Here is a 19652-nt window from a genome sequence, read left to right on the forward strand (position 1 = left end):
GAGATAGGCTTACAAACTTGGGATTATTGTGAAACTTAAACTGTCACTCTTTGAATCTCAATTCTATCATTAAGCCAAATAGCAGAACGTGGCCTATCAGTCTTTTCAAGAATGTTAGCTCTGTCTACTCCACAAGGGATATAGACGACACCATATAAATGTATGTATGTGTATGATTTAATACACCAATAATCACGTCACGTGTAAACAGTGTTGAATGCATTGTAAAATTTACATTACAAGAAACCACATAGGAACGTTATTATTTCTAGCCTTATCAATTTTATCACTTGAGTGATGAATAAAACCGTTGTCACGATTGAGATACAAGCAGTCTCCGTTGGTAAACTATAAGTAGCATTAGGTGAGTACATTTTCTCGTATCTAAACACTAGCTGATGTCCGTGACTTCGTTGGCGAAGTCACGAAGTCGCAAAGCGAACAGTTACAATAGTATTTTAGGTATTGGTAGCCAAATGGCCAAAACTTAGTACTTTTATTTTCTCTAGTATATTTATATTTGAATTTGAGCGTCGGTAATCTGTAAGGTATCTGGTTAAAAAGCGGTTGCGCTAATAATTGCACCGGTTCGAATCCCACGCGACCATGTATCAATGACTTATTTTCGAAGTTATGGACATTAGTTTGATAACTAACCGATGCTCTTACGGCGAGGAAAAATATCATGAGGAAACCTGCACATTTAGGAAACTGGATGTGAGACCATATGATCCAATACGGGTTATGTTTTCTTGCAAAGTTTGCATAGGTCACACGGGAGTCGCTTCGTGTAAAAACCTGACTCACTCAATCTAGGAATCATGGTCAAGCGCTTACCCCGGGCGTCTCTCCAGAGTGGTGTGGATGCAACCGGGACTAAAGCCAGGAGGAAGAAGATTTATATTTGAATTTGAACTCGAGTCTATCACTGCATACTTAGGTATATATTGTCATAGAAACTGTCACTTGTGAAGCTAGCTCCTAAAATTAGAAACGTTTGTGTCATTGAATAGGAACTCGCAACAATATGTGTAGGTACTATTCTTAAAATAAGGTTGTCATATAACAGAAACGAGATACAAAAATGAATTATATCCCATTTGGTAGCTAAGATTATATTACACATACATATAGACACGTTTACATCCCTTGCGGGGTGTCTACCCCGCAAGGGATGTAGACGTCGGTCAGGTACAGTCTTAAAAAAATTGATAGGCCACATTCAGCTGTTTGGCTTAATAGTAGAATTGAGATACAAATAGTGACATGTTACTAGCCCATCGCCAAAAAATATTATCCCAAGTTTAATGCAGGATTAATAGCTTCAAAAACATATAATATGTTTAGAGTAGTTTTGGTGTAAATACATACATACATGCAAACGGACGCGTAGACAGACTATAAATATGAAAATAGCATCATTGATTTATCCGTTATCATAAGTTTTGAACGTATTTTGGGTATAGCTCAATATTAATTTTAAGGGTTTATAAACTTGGGATTCCCCTTGTAGGCGATAGGCGTATAGCTGTCACTATTTGAATCTCAATTCCATCATGAAGCCATTCAACTGAACGTGGCCTTTCAGTTTCCTAGAAAGCTGGCTCTGTTTATCCCGCAAGGGATATAGAAAAAATAGTAGTGTGTTAATTTAAAGAAATGAATAAAGTTATACAGTAATGAAATTAAATTATTCAGGTTAAATTATGAGGATTTCATTTTTTTGTGCCGTGTGGTACCCGGCACCAATAAAAAATAATAATAAGACCACTCCATCTCGTTCCCATGGATGTCGTAAAAGGCGACTAAGGGATAGGCTTATAAACTTGGGATTCTGCTTTTAGGCGATGGGCTAGCAACCTGTCATTATTTGAATCTCAATTCTATCACCAAGCCAAAAAGCTGAACGTGGCCTATCAGTCTTTTCAAGACTGTTGGCTCTGACTACCCCGCAAGGGATATAGACGTAACTATATGTATGTATGGTTTTTAATTTTGTTTGTATTTCAATGTTAGTAATGAATAACTTCTTATACTTACCACTTCTGATACAAACTTCTCGACCTGATTCGTACTAACTCAAGGGTGTCAGTAACCTTCAAAATACTACACGGTTTCATAATCTGAATTGTCATTTTTCTCAACAACTGATAAAATTTAACAATACATGATAATAAGATAAGTACAGAAATTCGTCGTGTGGTAAGAATAGGACCACCCCATCTCGTTTCGATCGATGTCGTAAAGGCGACAAAGGGATAAGCTTATAAACTTGGGATTCTCCTTTTAGGCGTTGGGCTAGCGACCTGTCGCTATTTGAATCTCAATTCAAATTCAAATTCAAAATTTTTATTCATTATTATAGGATACTTCATAATCTCTTAATAATTGTCAAAACGTTTGGTTTCACAACATTGATTGACGTCAAATAAATTACTTACTTATGTTAATTCTATTATTAAGCCAAACAGCTGAACGTGGCCAATCAGTATTTTTAAGACTGTTGGTTCCGTCTACTCCGCAAGGGATATAGACGTGATTATATGTATGTATGTGTGCAATAAGTGCCCAGATTTCAAATAAATTCAAGCTTATAGTATTGGCACATATAGGCAGTCCTCCCAACAACGGGTCCTCTTTAACTATTTCCTTCATGATGATTTGTTCTTCTTACTCCTGGCTTTAGTACCAGTTGCATCCTCACCGTGTGTTTTCCTCATCGTAACAAAAAGATTATTCTGAAACTAAAGTATATAATTCATCATATAAAATGCTTTGGAACAGCGAAGTTTGTGGTCACGAGGGTCATTATCATACAAGAAGCAGTCCACAACATGTATTGTAAAATATGTTTACTGAATATATGATGATATTTTTTAACTCTGAAAAGAGTCGCTGGACGCTGTAAGATATGAATATATCAACTTGTGTTTTAATCAACATTGCTTTATAAATAGTGTGAAGGTAGATCCATTTAATTAATGCTTCTGTAAGAAAACAATACTATATCTACCTACGTGTATTAAAAACAGTATTTGTTTGTACTTACTAGTATTTATTTTGGTGATATATACTTAAGTACATAGATTATATACGTCCAGGTATGATATTGTTTATTTACGGTCTCAGCGGTAGTAAGCTTGTCTGTGACAATGGAGAGAAAAATAACTTTTTCTGATTGGCCTGGGTCTTGAATGTTTATCTATATAGTATTTATTATAAAATATACTATCGTTGAGTTAGTATCTCGTAACACAAGTCTCGAACTTACTTCGAGGCTAGCTCAATCAGTGTGATTTGTCCCGTATATATTTATTTATTCTTTTTTGTATTGGTGCCGGGAACCACACGGCACAATATTTAATAACATATTATTTAATAACAAATACTTTCATCTTTTCAGATATGGGGCTCCGAATACTGCTTCCACTACTATTCATAGGCTTTACCTATGGAGACACAAACTACAGACTCAATACGCCTATAGTTCCATCTAATTACAGAATAACTGTTAATCCCACTTTTGATACAAATGACTCCCGAGCATTTACATTCGATGGAGAAGTTGTAATAACTTTTACAACCACAGCACCTATTGACCAAATCAAATTTCATTCACGAGATCTAAACTATACAATTAATGATGTGGAGTTAACTCCAAGCATCAATTTTGCTGTAACAAATCCATTAGAATTTAACACAACTTACGATTTTGCTTTCATCAATCTACAAAGTGAATTAGCGGTAGGTGTCGCTTACACTTTGAGAATTGTGTACACTGGGCCTATAAGAACAGATTTGAACGGATTCTACAGAAATTTCTACGTAGAAGGAGGTGTGAAAAAGTAAGTGGAATTTATTATTTATGAAACTAAATCATTACTCAAACAAATTTAAAAAAAAGGTAACAGACAGGTAGATAATTCATTGTACTTAGAATCTCCTGCTATTATTTACCAAAGTTTTTGCTAAACATAAATAATGACCACTTTTTGATGGAAAATTTTCGATTAATATTTATATATGTGGTAATTATAAATGTGGCTTATTATGATGACTCCGATTGGTGAATGGTTGAATAGTCTACTTTATAGAACATTCAACCATGTAAGCATTATATAGCCAACAACATAAAACGCAATAAAGTGAAAGCCATTTCTACTCGTAAGACTACTCCTTTCTGTTAGCTTCAAATGACCACAGTCCACCTAAGTTGGAACAATTTTAGTTATTTAGAAACCTTGTATCTTATTAGTTAGTGTCTGTTGTGTTGCCTTATAAATAAATAATAAGACAGATTAAATATCTATATTATATGCTGTCATAAAGTAGTCTCTAATTCTTATCTTACATCAAATAGTGAGCTCAATGAAATAGAACCACTCAGACACACTTATGATTTCAATTGCAAAATCCACACGATCATGGTTATCGAAACTGCGAAACTTGATATTGTAGGTCATATGACTTTAAAATACGATTCATAGCACGGTTTAAAGATGGATATATGGAAAATATCACAGGAAAAGACATCAAGTAAACGGGGCGCTAGTATAATGCCGCCTCCAAGACTGGATACAGTATCATGTATTTCTGGATAAGCTTTACAAACACTTACATGATCTAAGGTTCTATATGTTTTGCTTTGCAACACTTATATTTATTTTCTGTGAAAAGAAAGAAGAGAAGACTTATATGTTCTATCACTTTTATTATAGGTGGACTTTGTATGCTTCATTATTTAGCTGTTTATATATGTCCGAACAAATGAAAAAGAACATTTTTGGCTCAGCATAGCGGTTTATACATTAGATGCAATCTTTTCTCGCCTTCATTCAAAACTTTAACATTTTTAGAAGATTGTTCTTCCTCCTCGGCGTTAGCTTCAGTTAAAATTTAGATCCTCATTAAGGATGAAACAAAATATACTATGTAATTACAAATGCTATAAATAAGCGAAAGTTAACGTTGAATAATATAACTATTTGTACATTTTTCGTTATCTTTCCTACTCATTTTAAGTTCAGTTCAAACATCTTGTTGCATTTCAGGAAACCAATCTTTATGACAGACTGATAATCTGAGAAGTTCAAACTGAATGAGATGGCATAAAACGGGTAGAATTAATTTATGACTATATGTTTGACGCAATTGTCGGATACTAGTATCTGAACCAAAATCTCCCTGGTCAGGCCATGATGGAAAACAGATTTTTTTCTAATAGACCTGGGTCTTGGAAGTTACATGTATTTAATTGTTTTACATCTGCAATTTATTCATGAACATTGAGAAAATGTCTTATTTTTGTTATTTCTGTGTCCCTGAGCTTATTAATAACAAATGATAATCTATATCGTTATACCATCAACTGCAGATAAATACCAAAACTGTAGAATAACAGGTTTCTTCGCGGTTAAGTGTACGTACTAAACAACTTTAAATGAATTATCATGTTTGGAACTTCGCTTAGATTCATTAGAAACTCTAACAATACTTCCTTGGAGAAAGTCTAAATCAAATGAAAATTTCAGCTAAACAATTAATTATTTATTAATTTGTTCTCCATAAACCTCTTTTTAAAATTTATCGCATGCAAATTTGAAGGTATACATTCAGAAGATTAATTTGTTTGGTAAATAACTTCATTTCAATTTTAATATCCTAGCCTTTACTTTCAGCTGTACGCTTAAATCATCAATTCGCCATCAGATAAACAAAATCGATGGTTAATCTCTGAAATTGCTTACAGATGGCTTGGGGCCACCCAAATGGAGCCGACGCACGCTAGGAAGGTGTTCCCGTGTTTCGATGAGCCCGGCTTGAAGGCAACATTCGACTTGACTATAACCCGACCAGTAAACTTCAAGCCATCCCTGTCAAATATGAAAATTATGACAACTGAGAACATGTAAATATTGCAACGTATTGTGTTAATTATTTTGTACTCGTATATATTGACACAATGGTCATCATTCAATTCAGTTGAGATTCAAAATGAAAGTTATTAATATTTGTTAGCTAAGCAATAATTTAAAAGTCATGTCATAGTAGATAATTCAAACACATTTTTTCTCAGAGTATTTTTCCAAACTGAAACATAGGTAGCCTTCCATCTGAATGTTGTCTTTTGTGCGATTATGAAATTTCTTTTGTCAAAAGAATATCTCTTTGATACAAACACCAAATACTTTAGTTCATCCTTCTGAATGTTTTTATCTCCAATCATTTTATCTATGTAGTGACGAACATATTTTCAAGAAGATATTGTTTATCTACGAAGGTGCTTATCTTGGATTGTTATTTACGATCTGCAGATTGTTGAATTCATAAAGCTACTTGTATACTATTTGAAGAAGATAAGTTTCCATGTCTTCTAAGATTTAAGGTCTTTTTACGTCTACGACAAAAATTGTTTCAATTTCACATAACACTCAAAACACATAACACTCAAAATTACCCAATATCACTCGTTATTTATATAGACACAAATCGTACAGATTAAAATTATGAAATCATGTCTCTTGACCCTTGACATCTTGACTCGAGTCTTCTTTTCTAAGTTTAAGTTAGATTCAAGAAAGGGACTATAAAATTAGGAGCCACGCTTTTCTAAAGAAATGCCTACTTTTTTCAATTTCAACGACTGGCCTTAAGTTATCATATCAATAAACACTGTTATTAATAAACTTTTTGTTTCCAATTTCAGCGTTTCCAACTCCGTCCCAATGGTGAGAGAAACATTCTACACCACTCCGATTATGCCCACCTACCTCGTTGCTTTTGTTATCTCAGAATTCGACGTTAGAAGTACTAACGACAGCAACTTTGGCATATATTCAAGACCTGAAGCCTTGAATCAAACTGTCTTTGCTTTCGAATTCGGAGAGAGAGTCGTACGTGAACTTGGTAATTACTTCGGCATAGATTACTATTCGTCAAATGAACATCTCAAGTTGGATCACGTGGCGTTGCCCGATTTTAGGGCCGGCGCTATGGAGAATTGGGGACTGGTTACTTACAGGTTTGTTAGTTATTTATTATGGTGTATGTACTTAACTTAACATGAATGTAAGAAAGAATACAAAGTACTTTTGCAACACAATCATAGAATACGAATTACGAAAAAATTACTGAAAATAAAAATTTTGTCTATAAAAGAACATATTTTATAAAAAAAAAATAACAACATTGCAATTAAGTCAAGAGAGTAGACTAGAGACTAATGGACTTCATCTCTTTCTGAAAATGTCACTTGAGGTGACTAAAGGACAATACCACCTAACGCATTAAACAGTCTCAAGCTATGACATACATACATATAGTCACGTCTATATTTTTTTTTTTTTTTTTTTTTTTACGGGACAAATTACACTGATTGAGTTAGCCTCGAAGTAAGTTCGAGACTTGTGTTACGAGATACTAACTCAACGATACTATATTTTATTATAAATACTTATATAGATAAACATCCAAGACCCAGGCCAATCGGAGAAAGTTCGTTTCTCATCATGCCCTGGCCGGGATTTGAACCCGGGACCCCCGATGTCACAGACAAGCGCACTACCGCTGCGCCACAGAGGCCGTCAAATATATATCCCTTGCGGGGTAGACAGAGCCAATAGTCTTGAAAAGACTGATAGGCCACGTTTAGCTATTTGGTTCGATGATAGTATTGAGATTCAAATAGTGACAGGTTGCTAACCCATCGCCTAAAAGAGGAATCCCAAGTTTATAAGCCTATCCCTTAATCGCCTTTTACGACATCCATGGGAAAGAGAAGGAGTGGTCCTATTCTTTTTTTTATAGGTGCCGGGAACCACACGGCTCTCAAGCTATTATCTGATGTAGATTGTGATATAACTCCTCTATATTCCTCATTCACATCATGAACTTCCACAGGGAAGCCTTACTCCTCTACGTGCCCGAGGAATCTATGCCCTATTACAAATACAGAGTGGCCCAGATCTTAGCCCACGAGACCACCCATATGTGGTTTGGGAACCTCGTCACCTGTCATTGGTGGAGCGACACGTGGCTCAATGAGGGCTTCGCCAATTACTTCCAGGATTACATCACTGCTATGGTGAATATCATTAATTTCTTTTTATATTTAAAATAGAGGCCCGCGACTTCGTCCGCATGGAAACCCTTTCAATCCCGAAACTCCGGGATAAAAAGCCTATATGTTTATCTTCCTTCAGCTACTTACATGCCAAATTTCATCGTAATTGGTTAAGTAGTTTTTGCGTGAAAGAGTAACAAACATTCATACTGACATCCTGACATACAAACTTTCCTATTTATAATATCTTATCGGTAGATAGAACATACTCTATCAGTTATTCCATCAATATTTTGTTCTAAAAATTATTGACAGATGAGTATTGTAAGAGTACCTATGTATATTGAAAGTCATAATATAATGGCCTAGGTATATACATATATTCTCGCCCTAAAGAAGTTGAAAAAATAATTGGTGCATGTAAGGTAAAAATCGCAAAATGTCATCATTACAATTTTACTTTAACTAATATTTATTGTAGCACAATATTAGCATATTCTAATGTGAACAAGTCGTAAACTGGCTTAAAAAAAATTATCGCGTGATTTCTACCACACATTTTTTTCATATCAATTCACTATGTAGACACACAAAACATCTGAGCAAAACTAAAATACCATATCAATGATATCAAATGCTGTGAAAACACAATTATTACCTGATAATATAATGTACCTTCAACACTTCCGAGGTATTTAATGATGTTTATGACAAGTGATAACTGCTTGTTCACGTTCAAACTAACTGCAGGTGAATTATTACCACACAAATTATTACCTAAGTATTAAACAAGTAAAATTTACAATATTAATTTTGTTCAACATTTCTAATTGGAATTTTATTATGTACGATTCCCGGCACCAATATTAAAAAGAATAGGACCACTCCATCTCTTTCCCATGGATGTCGTGAAAGGCGACAAATGGATAGTCTTATAAACTTGGGATTTTTTTAGGCATTGGGTTAGCAACCTATCACTACTAATAATCTCTAAATCTAATCTAATCTCGCTTCTAATCAGTCTTTTCAAGACTATTGGCTTTGTCTACCCCGTGAGAGATATAGACGTGGCTATGTGTATACATATATATATTCTATAGAAAAAATATGTATCATAGTTATTTTTCTCAAATACGGTTAATTTAAAAAATTGACAGTTTGCTTTATAGCTGCGCTGCTGTTAATAGATATGTTATTTTTGCTTGATTATTTTAACTAAAGTTATAATTAGCCGATACTGTTATTAGTTTAACAGCATAACAATAGAAGAGAGACCATTGACCTTATTACAAAGCGCAACTTATAAAATACTAGCGACCCGCCCCGGCTTCGCACGGGTGCAAAATTCGGAAAAAATTATACCTACATAAAAACCTTCCTCTTGAATCACTCTACTTGTTACAAAAAACCGCATCAAAATCCGTTGCGTAATTTTAAAGATTTAAGCATACAGACAAACAGACTAAAATAGCGATTTTGTTTTATACTATGTAGTGAAAAAAAAATCTTTTGTTTTTTCTTTTTTTATCATTTTAGATTGAACCCGAACTCGGCTCCGACGACATCCTAGTCACAGGTTCAGTATACGCTGCTTACGACGCCGACAACTCACCCACTTCACCTCCAATTTCCAATGATGACGTCAACTCTCCTGCAGAGATCAGTGATCATTTTGGAACAATAACTTACCAAAAAGCCGGCTCCGTCATAAGAATGATCCATCATTTGGTCGGTGATCAAGCGTTCAAGTTCGGATTGAACTCCTATTTGAGTGCATCGTAAGTACCTATATTTTTTTTACAACCACGCACATTCCGCTTATCTTCTACATACATAGGTACATACATATCATCACGTCTATATCCCTTGCGGGGTAGACAGAGCCAACAGTCTTGAAAAGACGTTCACCTTCAGCTGTTTAATCAAACAATTGAGCTTCAAATTGTGACAGTAATCTCCTATTGACCAGACATTAAAAAAATATTGAAATCAATGGGTTTCGTTATTAAAATATGTTCTTCAAGATGGTTGACGATAAAAAATATGGTCAGGATCAAATCTTACAACTTTCGCTATATTGTAATATTCCAAAATAAGATAACCGTAGATTAAACAGACACACTAAACACCAGTAAAACTAAAGTTATTAAATCCATCTAAATACGTTTTTATTTACAAAATATTATAAAATTAACTGAACGTGGTCTTCAGTCTTTGCGGGACTGTTGGCTATGTCTACCTTGTAAGGGATAAAGATGTATGTTTTATATTTTTTGTATAAATGCAACTACGAATGACAAAAACTCTTCCACCATTAAGTTCACCTGTTGCAGCTTAAAGGTTTACATACATACATATGGTCAGGTCTATATCCCTTGCGGGGTAGACAGAGCCAACAGTCTTGAAAAGACTGAATGGCCACGTTCAGCTATTCGGCTTAATGAAAGAATTGAGATTTAAATAGTGACAGGTTGGTATCCCATTGCCTAAAAAAGAATCCCAAGTTTGTAAACCTATCACTTAGTCGCCTTTTACGACACCCATGGGAAAGAGATTTTTGTATTGGTGCTGGGAACCACACGGCAAAGGTAAAAAGTTTATACAATTTATATCACTTACAGAAGATTCGGCTCTGGCTACCCCGACCAGCTTTACGAAGGACTCAACGCTGGAGTGCTGAGCACTAATGCCATGTCTTCCTACCCTGGACTCACCATCAAGGATGTCATGAGCTCTTGGATAACGCAGGCTGGACATCCCATTCTCACTGTCAATGTAGACTATGAAAGCGCAACAGCATCTCTAACACAGGTAGGATAAGAAATTCTGATTTTATATGAACTGAACATTTGGAAGATATTCCTTTAAATAATATAAATTTTATAATCTAAATCTATTTTACAACAGTTTCTTGTGATAGTTGTAATTGAACTGATTCTACATCATTTGAAAATCATTAATTTAATTTTACGCACAAACTAAATCTTCTTGCAAGTAACGGGAAGTTTATTAAATAATTACTGAGAGCTCTTAACAGATTCCGGCAAACAGATATTAAGAATATTATGACACAATTATCAAACGCACAATTTCTTGGACAATGTCTATGGTAACGAAGTGAATTCAACTGAACTTGACGTTAGATTTAAAACTTCGTGTTCCTTTTTGTCTTCTTTCAGAATCGCTTCTATATAAACTCGTCTCGTTCATCTGAGGAAGTATACAGAATTCCAATTACTTACACAACGAAAGCGTCACCAAACTTTTCAGGCACTAAGCCAGTGCTCATTATGGATAATAAAACACAAAATATATCATTAAACGGTTCTTTGAATGAAGACTCCTGGGTTATATTCAATATTCAGGAAACAGGTAAGGAAAGAGTGACTATTCGAGTCAGACAAGAAAAGCTTTATATTGACTAGTATAAGAAGGTTAATAACTTGAATTTGATATCGCGGCAAGTGGAAAGTTGTGGTCTATGTCTACCCCTCCGGGAAAGAGACGTGATTTGTGTATGTATGTATGTATTATTAAGTAAATATTCGAGGACCACTTTCAAATCAAAGGCTTCATTGATGGAATTGATGTTATATTGTTTTCTTTTAAAAAAAATCAGATCTGTCTATACTGATGACATTACTTCAACAGGTTTTTATAGAGTTAATTACGATGACATTACGTGGGGGAAAATTGCTCAAGCTTTAAAAGGAGAAGATAGAAATATTATTCATCATTTAAACAGAGCTAAGGTAAAACACAATATTATTAAACCCTTCAAATGGATGTTATCTCTCTCTTGAACCCGTATAGTGTGATAAAAATTTGTGTGGTACATTTGGTATACATCTCAATAGGTTAATATTATTTTTCAATTAAATATATCTTTTGCTCATATATTACTGAGTACACATTTTATTCTTATTCTACTATTATTGTTCTTATTAGTTTTCAATTCATTTTTACAATTTAGAACTCAGTATATCTATGAAAAGCATATGGCCCAAAATTCCAAATTTTTGATGATAAATTTTTATTTGATTTTCACATTTACAGATCGTTAATGACTTATTTGCATTCTTCTACGCTGACGTAGTAGATTTTGGAAGGGTTAATGAAGTATTGGAATTTCTCAAAAACGAGGAAGATTATTCAGTTTGGTATGCGGCTGTTCGTGGGCTGAACAAGTTGAGGAACAGTTACTTGGAGACTGATGAAGTGAAGTATATTGAAGTAAGTAAAGTGATGTTATTTTAGAAGGAAGGGAGGAAAATTTACAGGAAAGTACTATCATTAATGGAAAAATGGAATAATGAAATAGGCATATCAAAGAGAAAAAAGACCATGATGAACAAATACCTTAATTAAATTATAGTTGTCCTGGTGAAAAAAGGTCAGGAAATAAGTACCTAATATGCAGGGATCATAGCAAGTGGAAATATTAAGTCTCTGCCTACCCCTCCGGCAGAGAATCTGTTTGTTTCTTTGTTTGTAAACTCTTTATTGCACATAAAAATAAATATAACAAATTACAAAACAGTTATTGAATTGTAGTCGTGATTTTATGTATGTATAAGAAGATAGTATCGTAGAAGAAGACATTAGATATGAAACTGAACTCTGAACTCACGCGAATATTGCTGACTTTGATAAAATATTATCTTATTTCAGGAATATGCCCTCAGTCTGATGGAGAACATTATCAATCAATTGGGGTACACGCCTCAGTCGGATGATAGTTTTGAAACCCTCAGGAACAGGCTTCAAATTCTGGAATACGCCTGTAAGGTTGGACATCAAGGTTGCATAGATCATGTCGTGGAAATGTTCAGAGGATTTAAACAGAATGGCACTTCGTAAGTTGTCTGATTATGAATTTAATAAAAAGAAAGAAAATCCGCGTAATTATGCCTATATCTTGCAATTCAATTGTCAGTATAATAAAGTTCATACTTCGTTACCCACCCACAAAACTGCATTTTTATTGGTGCAGTGTGGTTCCCGGCACCAATAAAAAAAGAATTGGACCACTCCATCTCGTTCCCATGGATGTTGATAAAGGCGACTAAGGGATAGGCTTATAAACTTGGGATTCTTGTTTTAGGCGACGGGCTAGCAACCTGTCACTATTTGAATCTCAATTCTACCAACAGTCTTTTCAAGACTGTTGGCTCTGTCTACCACGCAAGGGATATAGACGTGATTATATGTATGTAAAACTGCATCATTTTCATTACAGTGTACCGGTTAGCCTCAGATCACTAGTTTACTGCAACGGTCTCCGTTACGGTGACGGGTCAGACTATGACTTCATGTGGGACAGAATGCTGACAGTAAACGTGGCTAACGAGGCTAGAACAATCCTTGAAGTGCTGGGATGCACTTCTGATGAAGACAAAATGAAAGAGTAAGTTTTTTTTTTGGATACAAAATATCTGCCTTCAAATAGGTATTGAATTGTCTAATAAAGACACGTTACCGTTACAACTTAAAACTCATCAATAAGAAAATATTGTCATGTCCAACAGTCAACATACTTGTAGACTCGTACAGTTACTTACTGACTGACTAATACAATAATTAACGGACTAATACAATCAATCTGAATTCCGATTAGAATATCCAAATTTTTTTATTGAAATTGAAGGAAATACAATAGACGTGGTTACCTATATATGTGAATGTATGTACCTACATGTATTGTTCGAATATTGAAAATTCTCAAATTCATTTTATGTAGATACCTCGACTCAGTTCTACAAGAAGATAGTCCGATCAAAACCCAAGACCAGATATCCCCTCTCGTGAGTATTCTGTCTAACAGCAGTCATGCGGACGTGGTGCTAGAAAACTTAGACTGTTCCCGATGGAGTAGTGTGTAAGTATTATTTTCTTTATTACAAATGCACAGAAATAGAATATAAGCAAAACGTTTTCTGCATTTACGGAACAAATGATTTCTAAACTAGCCTATAGGGTAAATCTATACTAATATTATAAAGCTGAAGAGTTTGTTTGTTTGTTTGCTTGAACGCGCTAATCTCAAGAACTACTGGTTTGAATTGAAAAATTATTTTTGTGTTGAATAGACCATTTATCGAGGAAGGCTTTAGGCAATATAACCTAACGCTGCAACTATTAGGAACGAAGAAATAATGGAGAATGTGAAAAAAATCGGGGTAAGTTATTCATCCTTGCGGGCTTCAATGATGCCCAAAATAACTATTCCACGCGGATGAAGTCGCGGACACAGCTAGTAAAAAATAAAACACTCTAGTATACACCAAATTTTTACTAGAAGCAAGATTATTACAAGAAGCAAGATAAACAGTTGGAACCCTTAGGATACCTATAACTTCATAAACGCTTTCATTTGACATTTCCACAGATATCCATCCATGGAGACAGTCCTCACGACGATCGCCTCTTCATTACACTCTGAAGAAGATATTGCTAAGGTAAGAAAGGTTGTTAAATTTGGCCAAATATTAATGACTTATTCATTCACAAAAATACACATTCCACATCCATTCTTTTCATTTTAAATATTATAAATGCAAAATTGTCGTGCGATTTCCGGTACTTTAAAATAGGAGTACTTCATCACTTTTCCATGGATGTCGTAAAAGGCGACTAAATGATTGGCTTACAAACTTGGGATTCTCCTTTTAGGCGATAGGCTAGCAAACGGTCAGTATTTGAATCTCAATTCCATCATCAAGCCGAACAGCCGAACGAAGCCTATCAGACTTCAAGACCGTTGGCTCTGTCTACCCCGCAACCGCAAGCCGCAAGGGATATAGACATGACTATGTGTGGGAGTGTGTGTATGCGGAAGAATCATGAGGATCTTCAACGACCCTAAAAAAAGCCAATTTAGATCTTGACCTCGGCGGGACCAAACCCAGAACTTATAAGCCGCAAATCATTACCACTGCGCCACAGAGCCCATGCTGCCCATACAGTTGTTTATCCCGGCCCTAATGGGGTCACTGTGACCCAAATGACAAACACTCGACGCTGAACATACATTCATTACGACAGACCTTGTTTGTAGACACTCAATAGACTAATGGCTTAGTGGAAAAGGGCATGTAAAAAAAAAAAAGATTCGGGGAAGCCGTGTGGTTCTCGGCACCAATTTAAAAAAATAGGACCACTCTTGCCCATGGATGTCGTAAAAGGCGTAAAAGAATGGACGTATGAACTGGGGATTCTTCTTTAATACGATGGGCTAGCAACCTGTTACTGCTTGAGTGTCAAATCTATTATTAGGCCTAACAGCGAAACGTGGCCCATCATGACTTCACGATGGAATTGAGATTCCAATAGTGACAGGTTGCTAGCCCATCGCCTTTAAAAGGAATCCCAAGTTTATGAAACCCATCACCTTTTACGACACCCATATGGAAAAGTTATGGAGTGGTTCTATTCTAAAGTGACGTAAACCACACGGCAGAAATACATTACCATTCTTGCGAACCTACATGCAAAAATGTTCGGTTTGAATTTAGAAGATAGTTTGAATTTGGAAGATGGCCAAATCGCAAATACGATCTTGACCTTCCGTTTTTTTTTTAATTCATCTGTTCGCATGGATACATTGCATTTTTCTAAAAATATGCGAATCTAAATTTCTCAAGGAAGGTCGGGCTGCCTGGCGTTGCCTGCCTGTTATCAGAGATAATTATAACTAGCAGTGCCTGCGACTTCGTCCGCGTGGAATAGTTATTTTTGGCATCATTGAAGCCCTCAAGGATGAATAATTTTCCCCGTTTTTTTTTTCACATTTTCCATTATTTCTTCGCTCCTAATAGTTGCAGCGTGATGCCTAAAGCCTAAAGCCTTCCTCGGTATACGATATATTCAACACAAAAAGAATTTTTCAATTCGAACCAGTAGTTTCTGAGATTAGAACGTTCAAACAAACAAAAAACAAACAAACAAACTCTTCAGCTTTATAATATTAGTATAGATTATTTCAATCACTGTGTCGTGTGATTCTCAGCACCAATAAAAAAATAGGACCACTCGACTAGGTTACTAAGGGATAGGCTAACAATCTTGGGATTCTTGTTTTAGGCAATGAGTTAGCAAACTGAGCAATGAGCCAACCAGTCAGATTAATGTGGCTCTGTATACACCGCAAGAGATATAGACGTGCTTGTATGTTTGAGTGAAGCCGTTATCGTAATAGACGGACCGAAGCCATAATATGCTGTGAAATGATTGGCAAAGTGATCGATCATCTAACTGCCTGACACCAACTCTTTGTTTATTCATTACTAGCTGACCCGGCAAACGCCGTTTTGCCAATTATTTTTATATATTATTACAGAACCCTATTTTTTTCCAAAATAAAATATAGTCTATGTTACTCGTGGATAATGTAGCTTACGAATGGTGAAAGAATTTTTAAAATCGGTCCAGTAGTTTTTGAGCCTATTCATTACAACCAAACAAACAAAGTTTTCCTCTTTATAATATTAGTCTAGACTAGAGGCCGCCGCGAGGCGAGTTCGTACGCGTGGAATCAATCCCGTGGGAACTCCGGGATAAAAAGTAGCCTATATGTTATTATGGGTCTTCAGCTACCTACATACCAATCCTTAATCTTAGCACCTTATTAATGTAATTAAAATAAAATAAAGAAATAGTGACAGACACATCAATTTAATTTTTTTTTTTTATTTCGTTTTGTTTTGGACAATCGTCTTTCATACAAACCCCTCGCAAAATCTTTATAGTTCTGCCAAAAAATTACACGGCAATTATAAAAATCGATCAATTGACAATATTTTAACAATTGCCACTAACAAACCAGAAGCTAATTGTGGAAAACAAATTGTCCTTAATTTGAGGTTATATCAATGTACGTGAATTTTTGCTAATTTTCCAAGGTTAGTTCGTTCTTCGCAGAAATTGTTTGAGGTTCCGTAAATTATATTAAAACATACCTACATGCATACATATGGTCACGTCTATATCCCCTGCTGGGTAGACAGAGCCAACAGTCTTGAAAAGACTGAATGGCCACGTTCAGCTATTTGGCTTAATGATAGAATTGAGATTCAAATAGTGACAGGTTGCTAGCCTATCGCCTAAAAGTAGAATCCCAATTTTGAGAGCCTATCCCTTAGTCGCCCTTTACGACATCCATGGGAAAGAGATTATATTAAAAATTTATGGATATTCCAAAAACATACATACAAATAATCACGTCCATATCCCTTGCACTTGCACTTCCCTGTCACTATTTGATTCTCAATGCCATCATAAATCCATACAGCTGAACGTGGCCTTTCAGTCTTTTCAAGACTGTTGGCTCTGTATACATACATAAAACCACGCCTCTTTCCCGGAGGGGTAGACAGAGACTACATCTTTCCACTTGCCACAATCTCTGCACACTTCCTTCGCTTCATCTACATTCATAACTCGCTTCATGCAAGCTCGGCGGTTTCCGGTACTCTTGACCTGACCTTTTGCCAGGACGTCCTTAAACTCTGTATACTCCGCATGGGATATAGACGTGACTATACATATGTATATATGTATATATACAGATATATCTTTACCTTCACAGTTCTCAGCCATCCTGGACAGCAACCAATGTGAGGCATCAGCCGTGAACAGGGCCAGAGCCGTCCTCTCCCAGGTCATAGCGGCAGCATCCTGGGCAGAAGACCATAAGGCAGACGTCCTGGATAGTGTCAGGAATCGCGCCCAATTCCTTGTACCGTCCTTTACAATGCTAACTGTTGTGGTTGGAGCTTTTGTATTAGCTTATTAAAGGGCCAAGTGTAAGGTGCTTTTACACGATTCAACTTGCCAAGCAAAGTCGAAGGCAAACGTTAGACCTCTCTGTAATATAAAAAATCTTTTATTTTTACACAAATACGTATAAAGCAATTTGTTAACTTTTATTAGAGATCTTATAAGGATCATTTATTTTTAAGTGTACAATAAGTAGGTACTTAAGTTTATTAATAGCTTCATCATTGAAACAGTAAATTGTCATTGTCAGAAGCTGATCTAAACTAATTTAAAGAAGTTGCTATTAAAATTTTAAATTTAATCATTTTGCTTAAAAAAAGTATGCTCTGTTTGGTTGTGACAAATTTAAAAAAATTTTTTAAATTTAATACGTTAAAATAAATTTTTGAGTTTATTAGTTACAAACATACACAAATCTTTTCTATTTATTATAAGTGTGCTTTAGTTGATCTATTTCGTAAATTTTATTTAGAGACCAGTCTAGAATGATATTATTTCTATATACTGATTTTTCAGAACTTCAAAAATGACGGCATACTGTTATTAGTAACCAGTTCATTTTCTAATAAAGCACAAAGATTTATCCTCCATTTTTGAAGTCGTCTGAAAAATTATGGACATTTTTTTGTTAATATGTACATTTAACTTAAATATTTCGTATGCCTTGTTTTTTTAGTAAATAAGTATAAGAGCTATTATACAATAATATGTTTACACAGTAAGTAATATATATATGCAAAGTATTTATTTTTATATTTCGATATAAGAAGAGATTTGGCTCCACTTTAAAACTTATTTAGACACTCGCATTAAGAATTATTTACAAAAAATAATTATATAAAGTGCGAAATCAGCGATAATTATTATGATTACAAAATTTGTTGTGTTAAGGTCAAACTAATTGGAATATAATTATATTATAAGTAAATGTACATAATACTTATTTGATGATGCCCAATTGGGTTTTTTAGTGGAGAGGTTAAGTATATGCCAAATGAAATTGGCTAAGTTAGCCTTTTTTAACCTTTAACTTTAATATTTTCACTTAAATAATAAGAAAATGTTAAGCAGACCCTAGATATACATTTTCAATGCATTCAGGAACTTTTAATTCACAAAATCGTTTCAAAATTGTTGTCCGTCCGCGTGACGCCATTCTTAAAAGGATTTTACAAAAAAACACTAATAAATTCAAGAAAAAAGAAGGGGTTCTAAACGAAAAAACATCTAAATTAATAGTTTGTAAGTCGATGAGTGGTAACAACAATATAACGCAATGACCTGCTAAATAGTTGACATCACACTATTAAATCTGAAAGAAATAAAAATGAAAACCTTCTTAAATCGCTAAATAAGATGCAAAGGCTTGTTTTTATACAAGTTTTACTTTTAAAGCAAAATAGAAAATACGTTGGTTAGAAAAAAACATTACAAAAAAAAAATTACAATTCTATTAGGCAATGGTACAGGCAACCTAGTAAAGGTTTCAATTTTTAGTTAAGTATGTTGTATTATTACTCTTTGTATTATTCAGTTACGTGTAATTAAGGTTTTCACAATAAAGTTTGTTAATAAAAAGTAGTCAAGTTTTTTTTTTTTCAATTTTTAATTCATTGACTTCCCAAAAACTGATCTTTGCAAAATTTTTTAAATACGGTGAAGTACTTAAAAGCTTAAGATAAACAATAAAACACACTATTATTTTAGTAGTTTTATTTCTAAAACTACAAAAAGTTTAGATCATTATGACCAAAAACAAATATATACATTTTTTGTAAGTATTAACAAAAAAACCACGCTGAAAAACGTCGGA

At 34.6% G+C, this 19652-nt stretch overlaps 1 protein-coding gene across 1 annotated transcript; it reads left to right on the top strand.

Annotated features, from left to right (window-relative positions):
* The first annotated feature begins 224 nt into the window (after positions 1–224).
* Positions 225–19420, top strand: LOC106130337 (membrane alanyl aminopeptidase). The gene is made up of 15 exons (XM_013329156.2): positions 225–364; positions 3404–3845; positions 5750–5908; positions 6707–7021; positions 7900–8083; positions 9599–9840; positions 10684–10873; positions 11242–11434; positions 11714–11814; positions 12119–12295; positions 12734–12918; positions 13302–13469; positions 13803–13940; positions 14451–14520; positions 17649–19420. Exons 2-15 carry the CDS (start codon positions 3406–3408, stop codon positions 17853–17855), a joined length of 2769 nt encoding a protein of 922 aa, XP_013184610.2. The 5' UTR covers positions 225–364; positions 3404–3405; the 3' UTR covers positions 17856–19420.
* Positions 19421–19652: the final 232 nt, after the last annotated feature.

This window comes from Amyelois transitella, chromosome 9, assembly GCF_032362555.1.
Source record: "Amyelois transitella isolate CPQ chromosome 9, ilAmyTran1.1, whole genome shotgun sequence".
NCBI lineage: Eukaryota > Metazoa > Arthropoda > Insecta > Lepidoptera > Pyralidae > Amyelois > Amyelois transitella.

Coding starts and splice junctions, on each gene's coding strand:
- LOC106130337 (XM_013329156.2), top strand. CDS start 3,406: ATGGGGCTCCGAATACTGCTTCCACTACTATTCATAGGCTTTACCTAT. Junction 11,815..12,118: donor ATCATTTAAACAGAGCTAAG/GTAAAACACAAT, acceptor TCACATTTACAG/ATCGTTAATGACTTATTTGC. Junction 13,470..13,802: donor GATGAAGACAAAATGAAAGA/GTAAGTTTTTTT, acceptor CATTTTATGTAG/ATACCTCGACTCAGTTCTAC.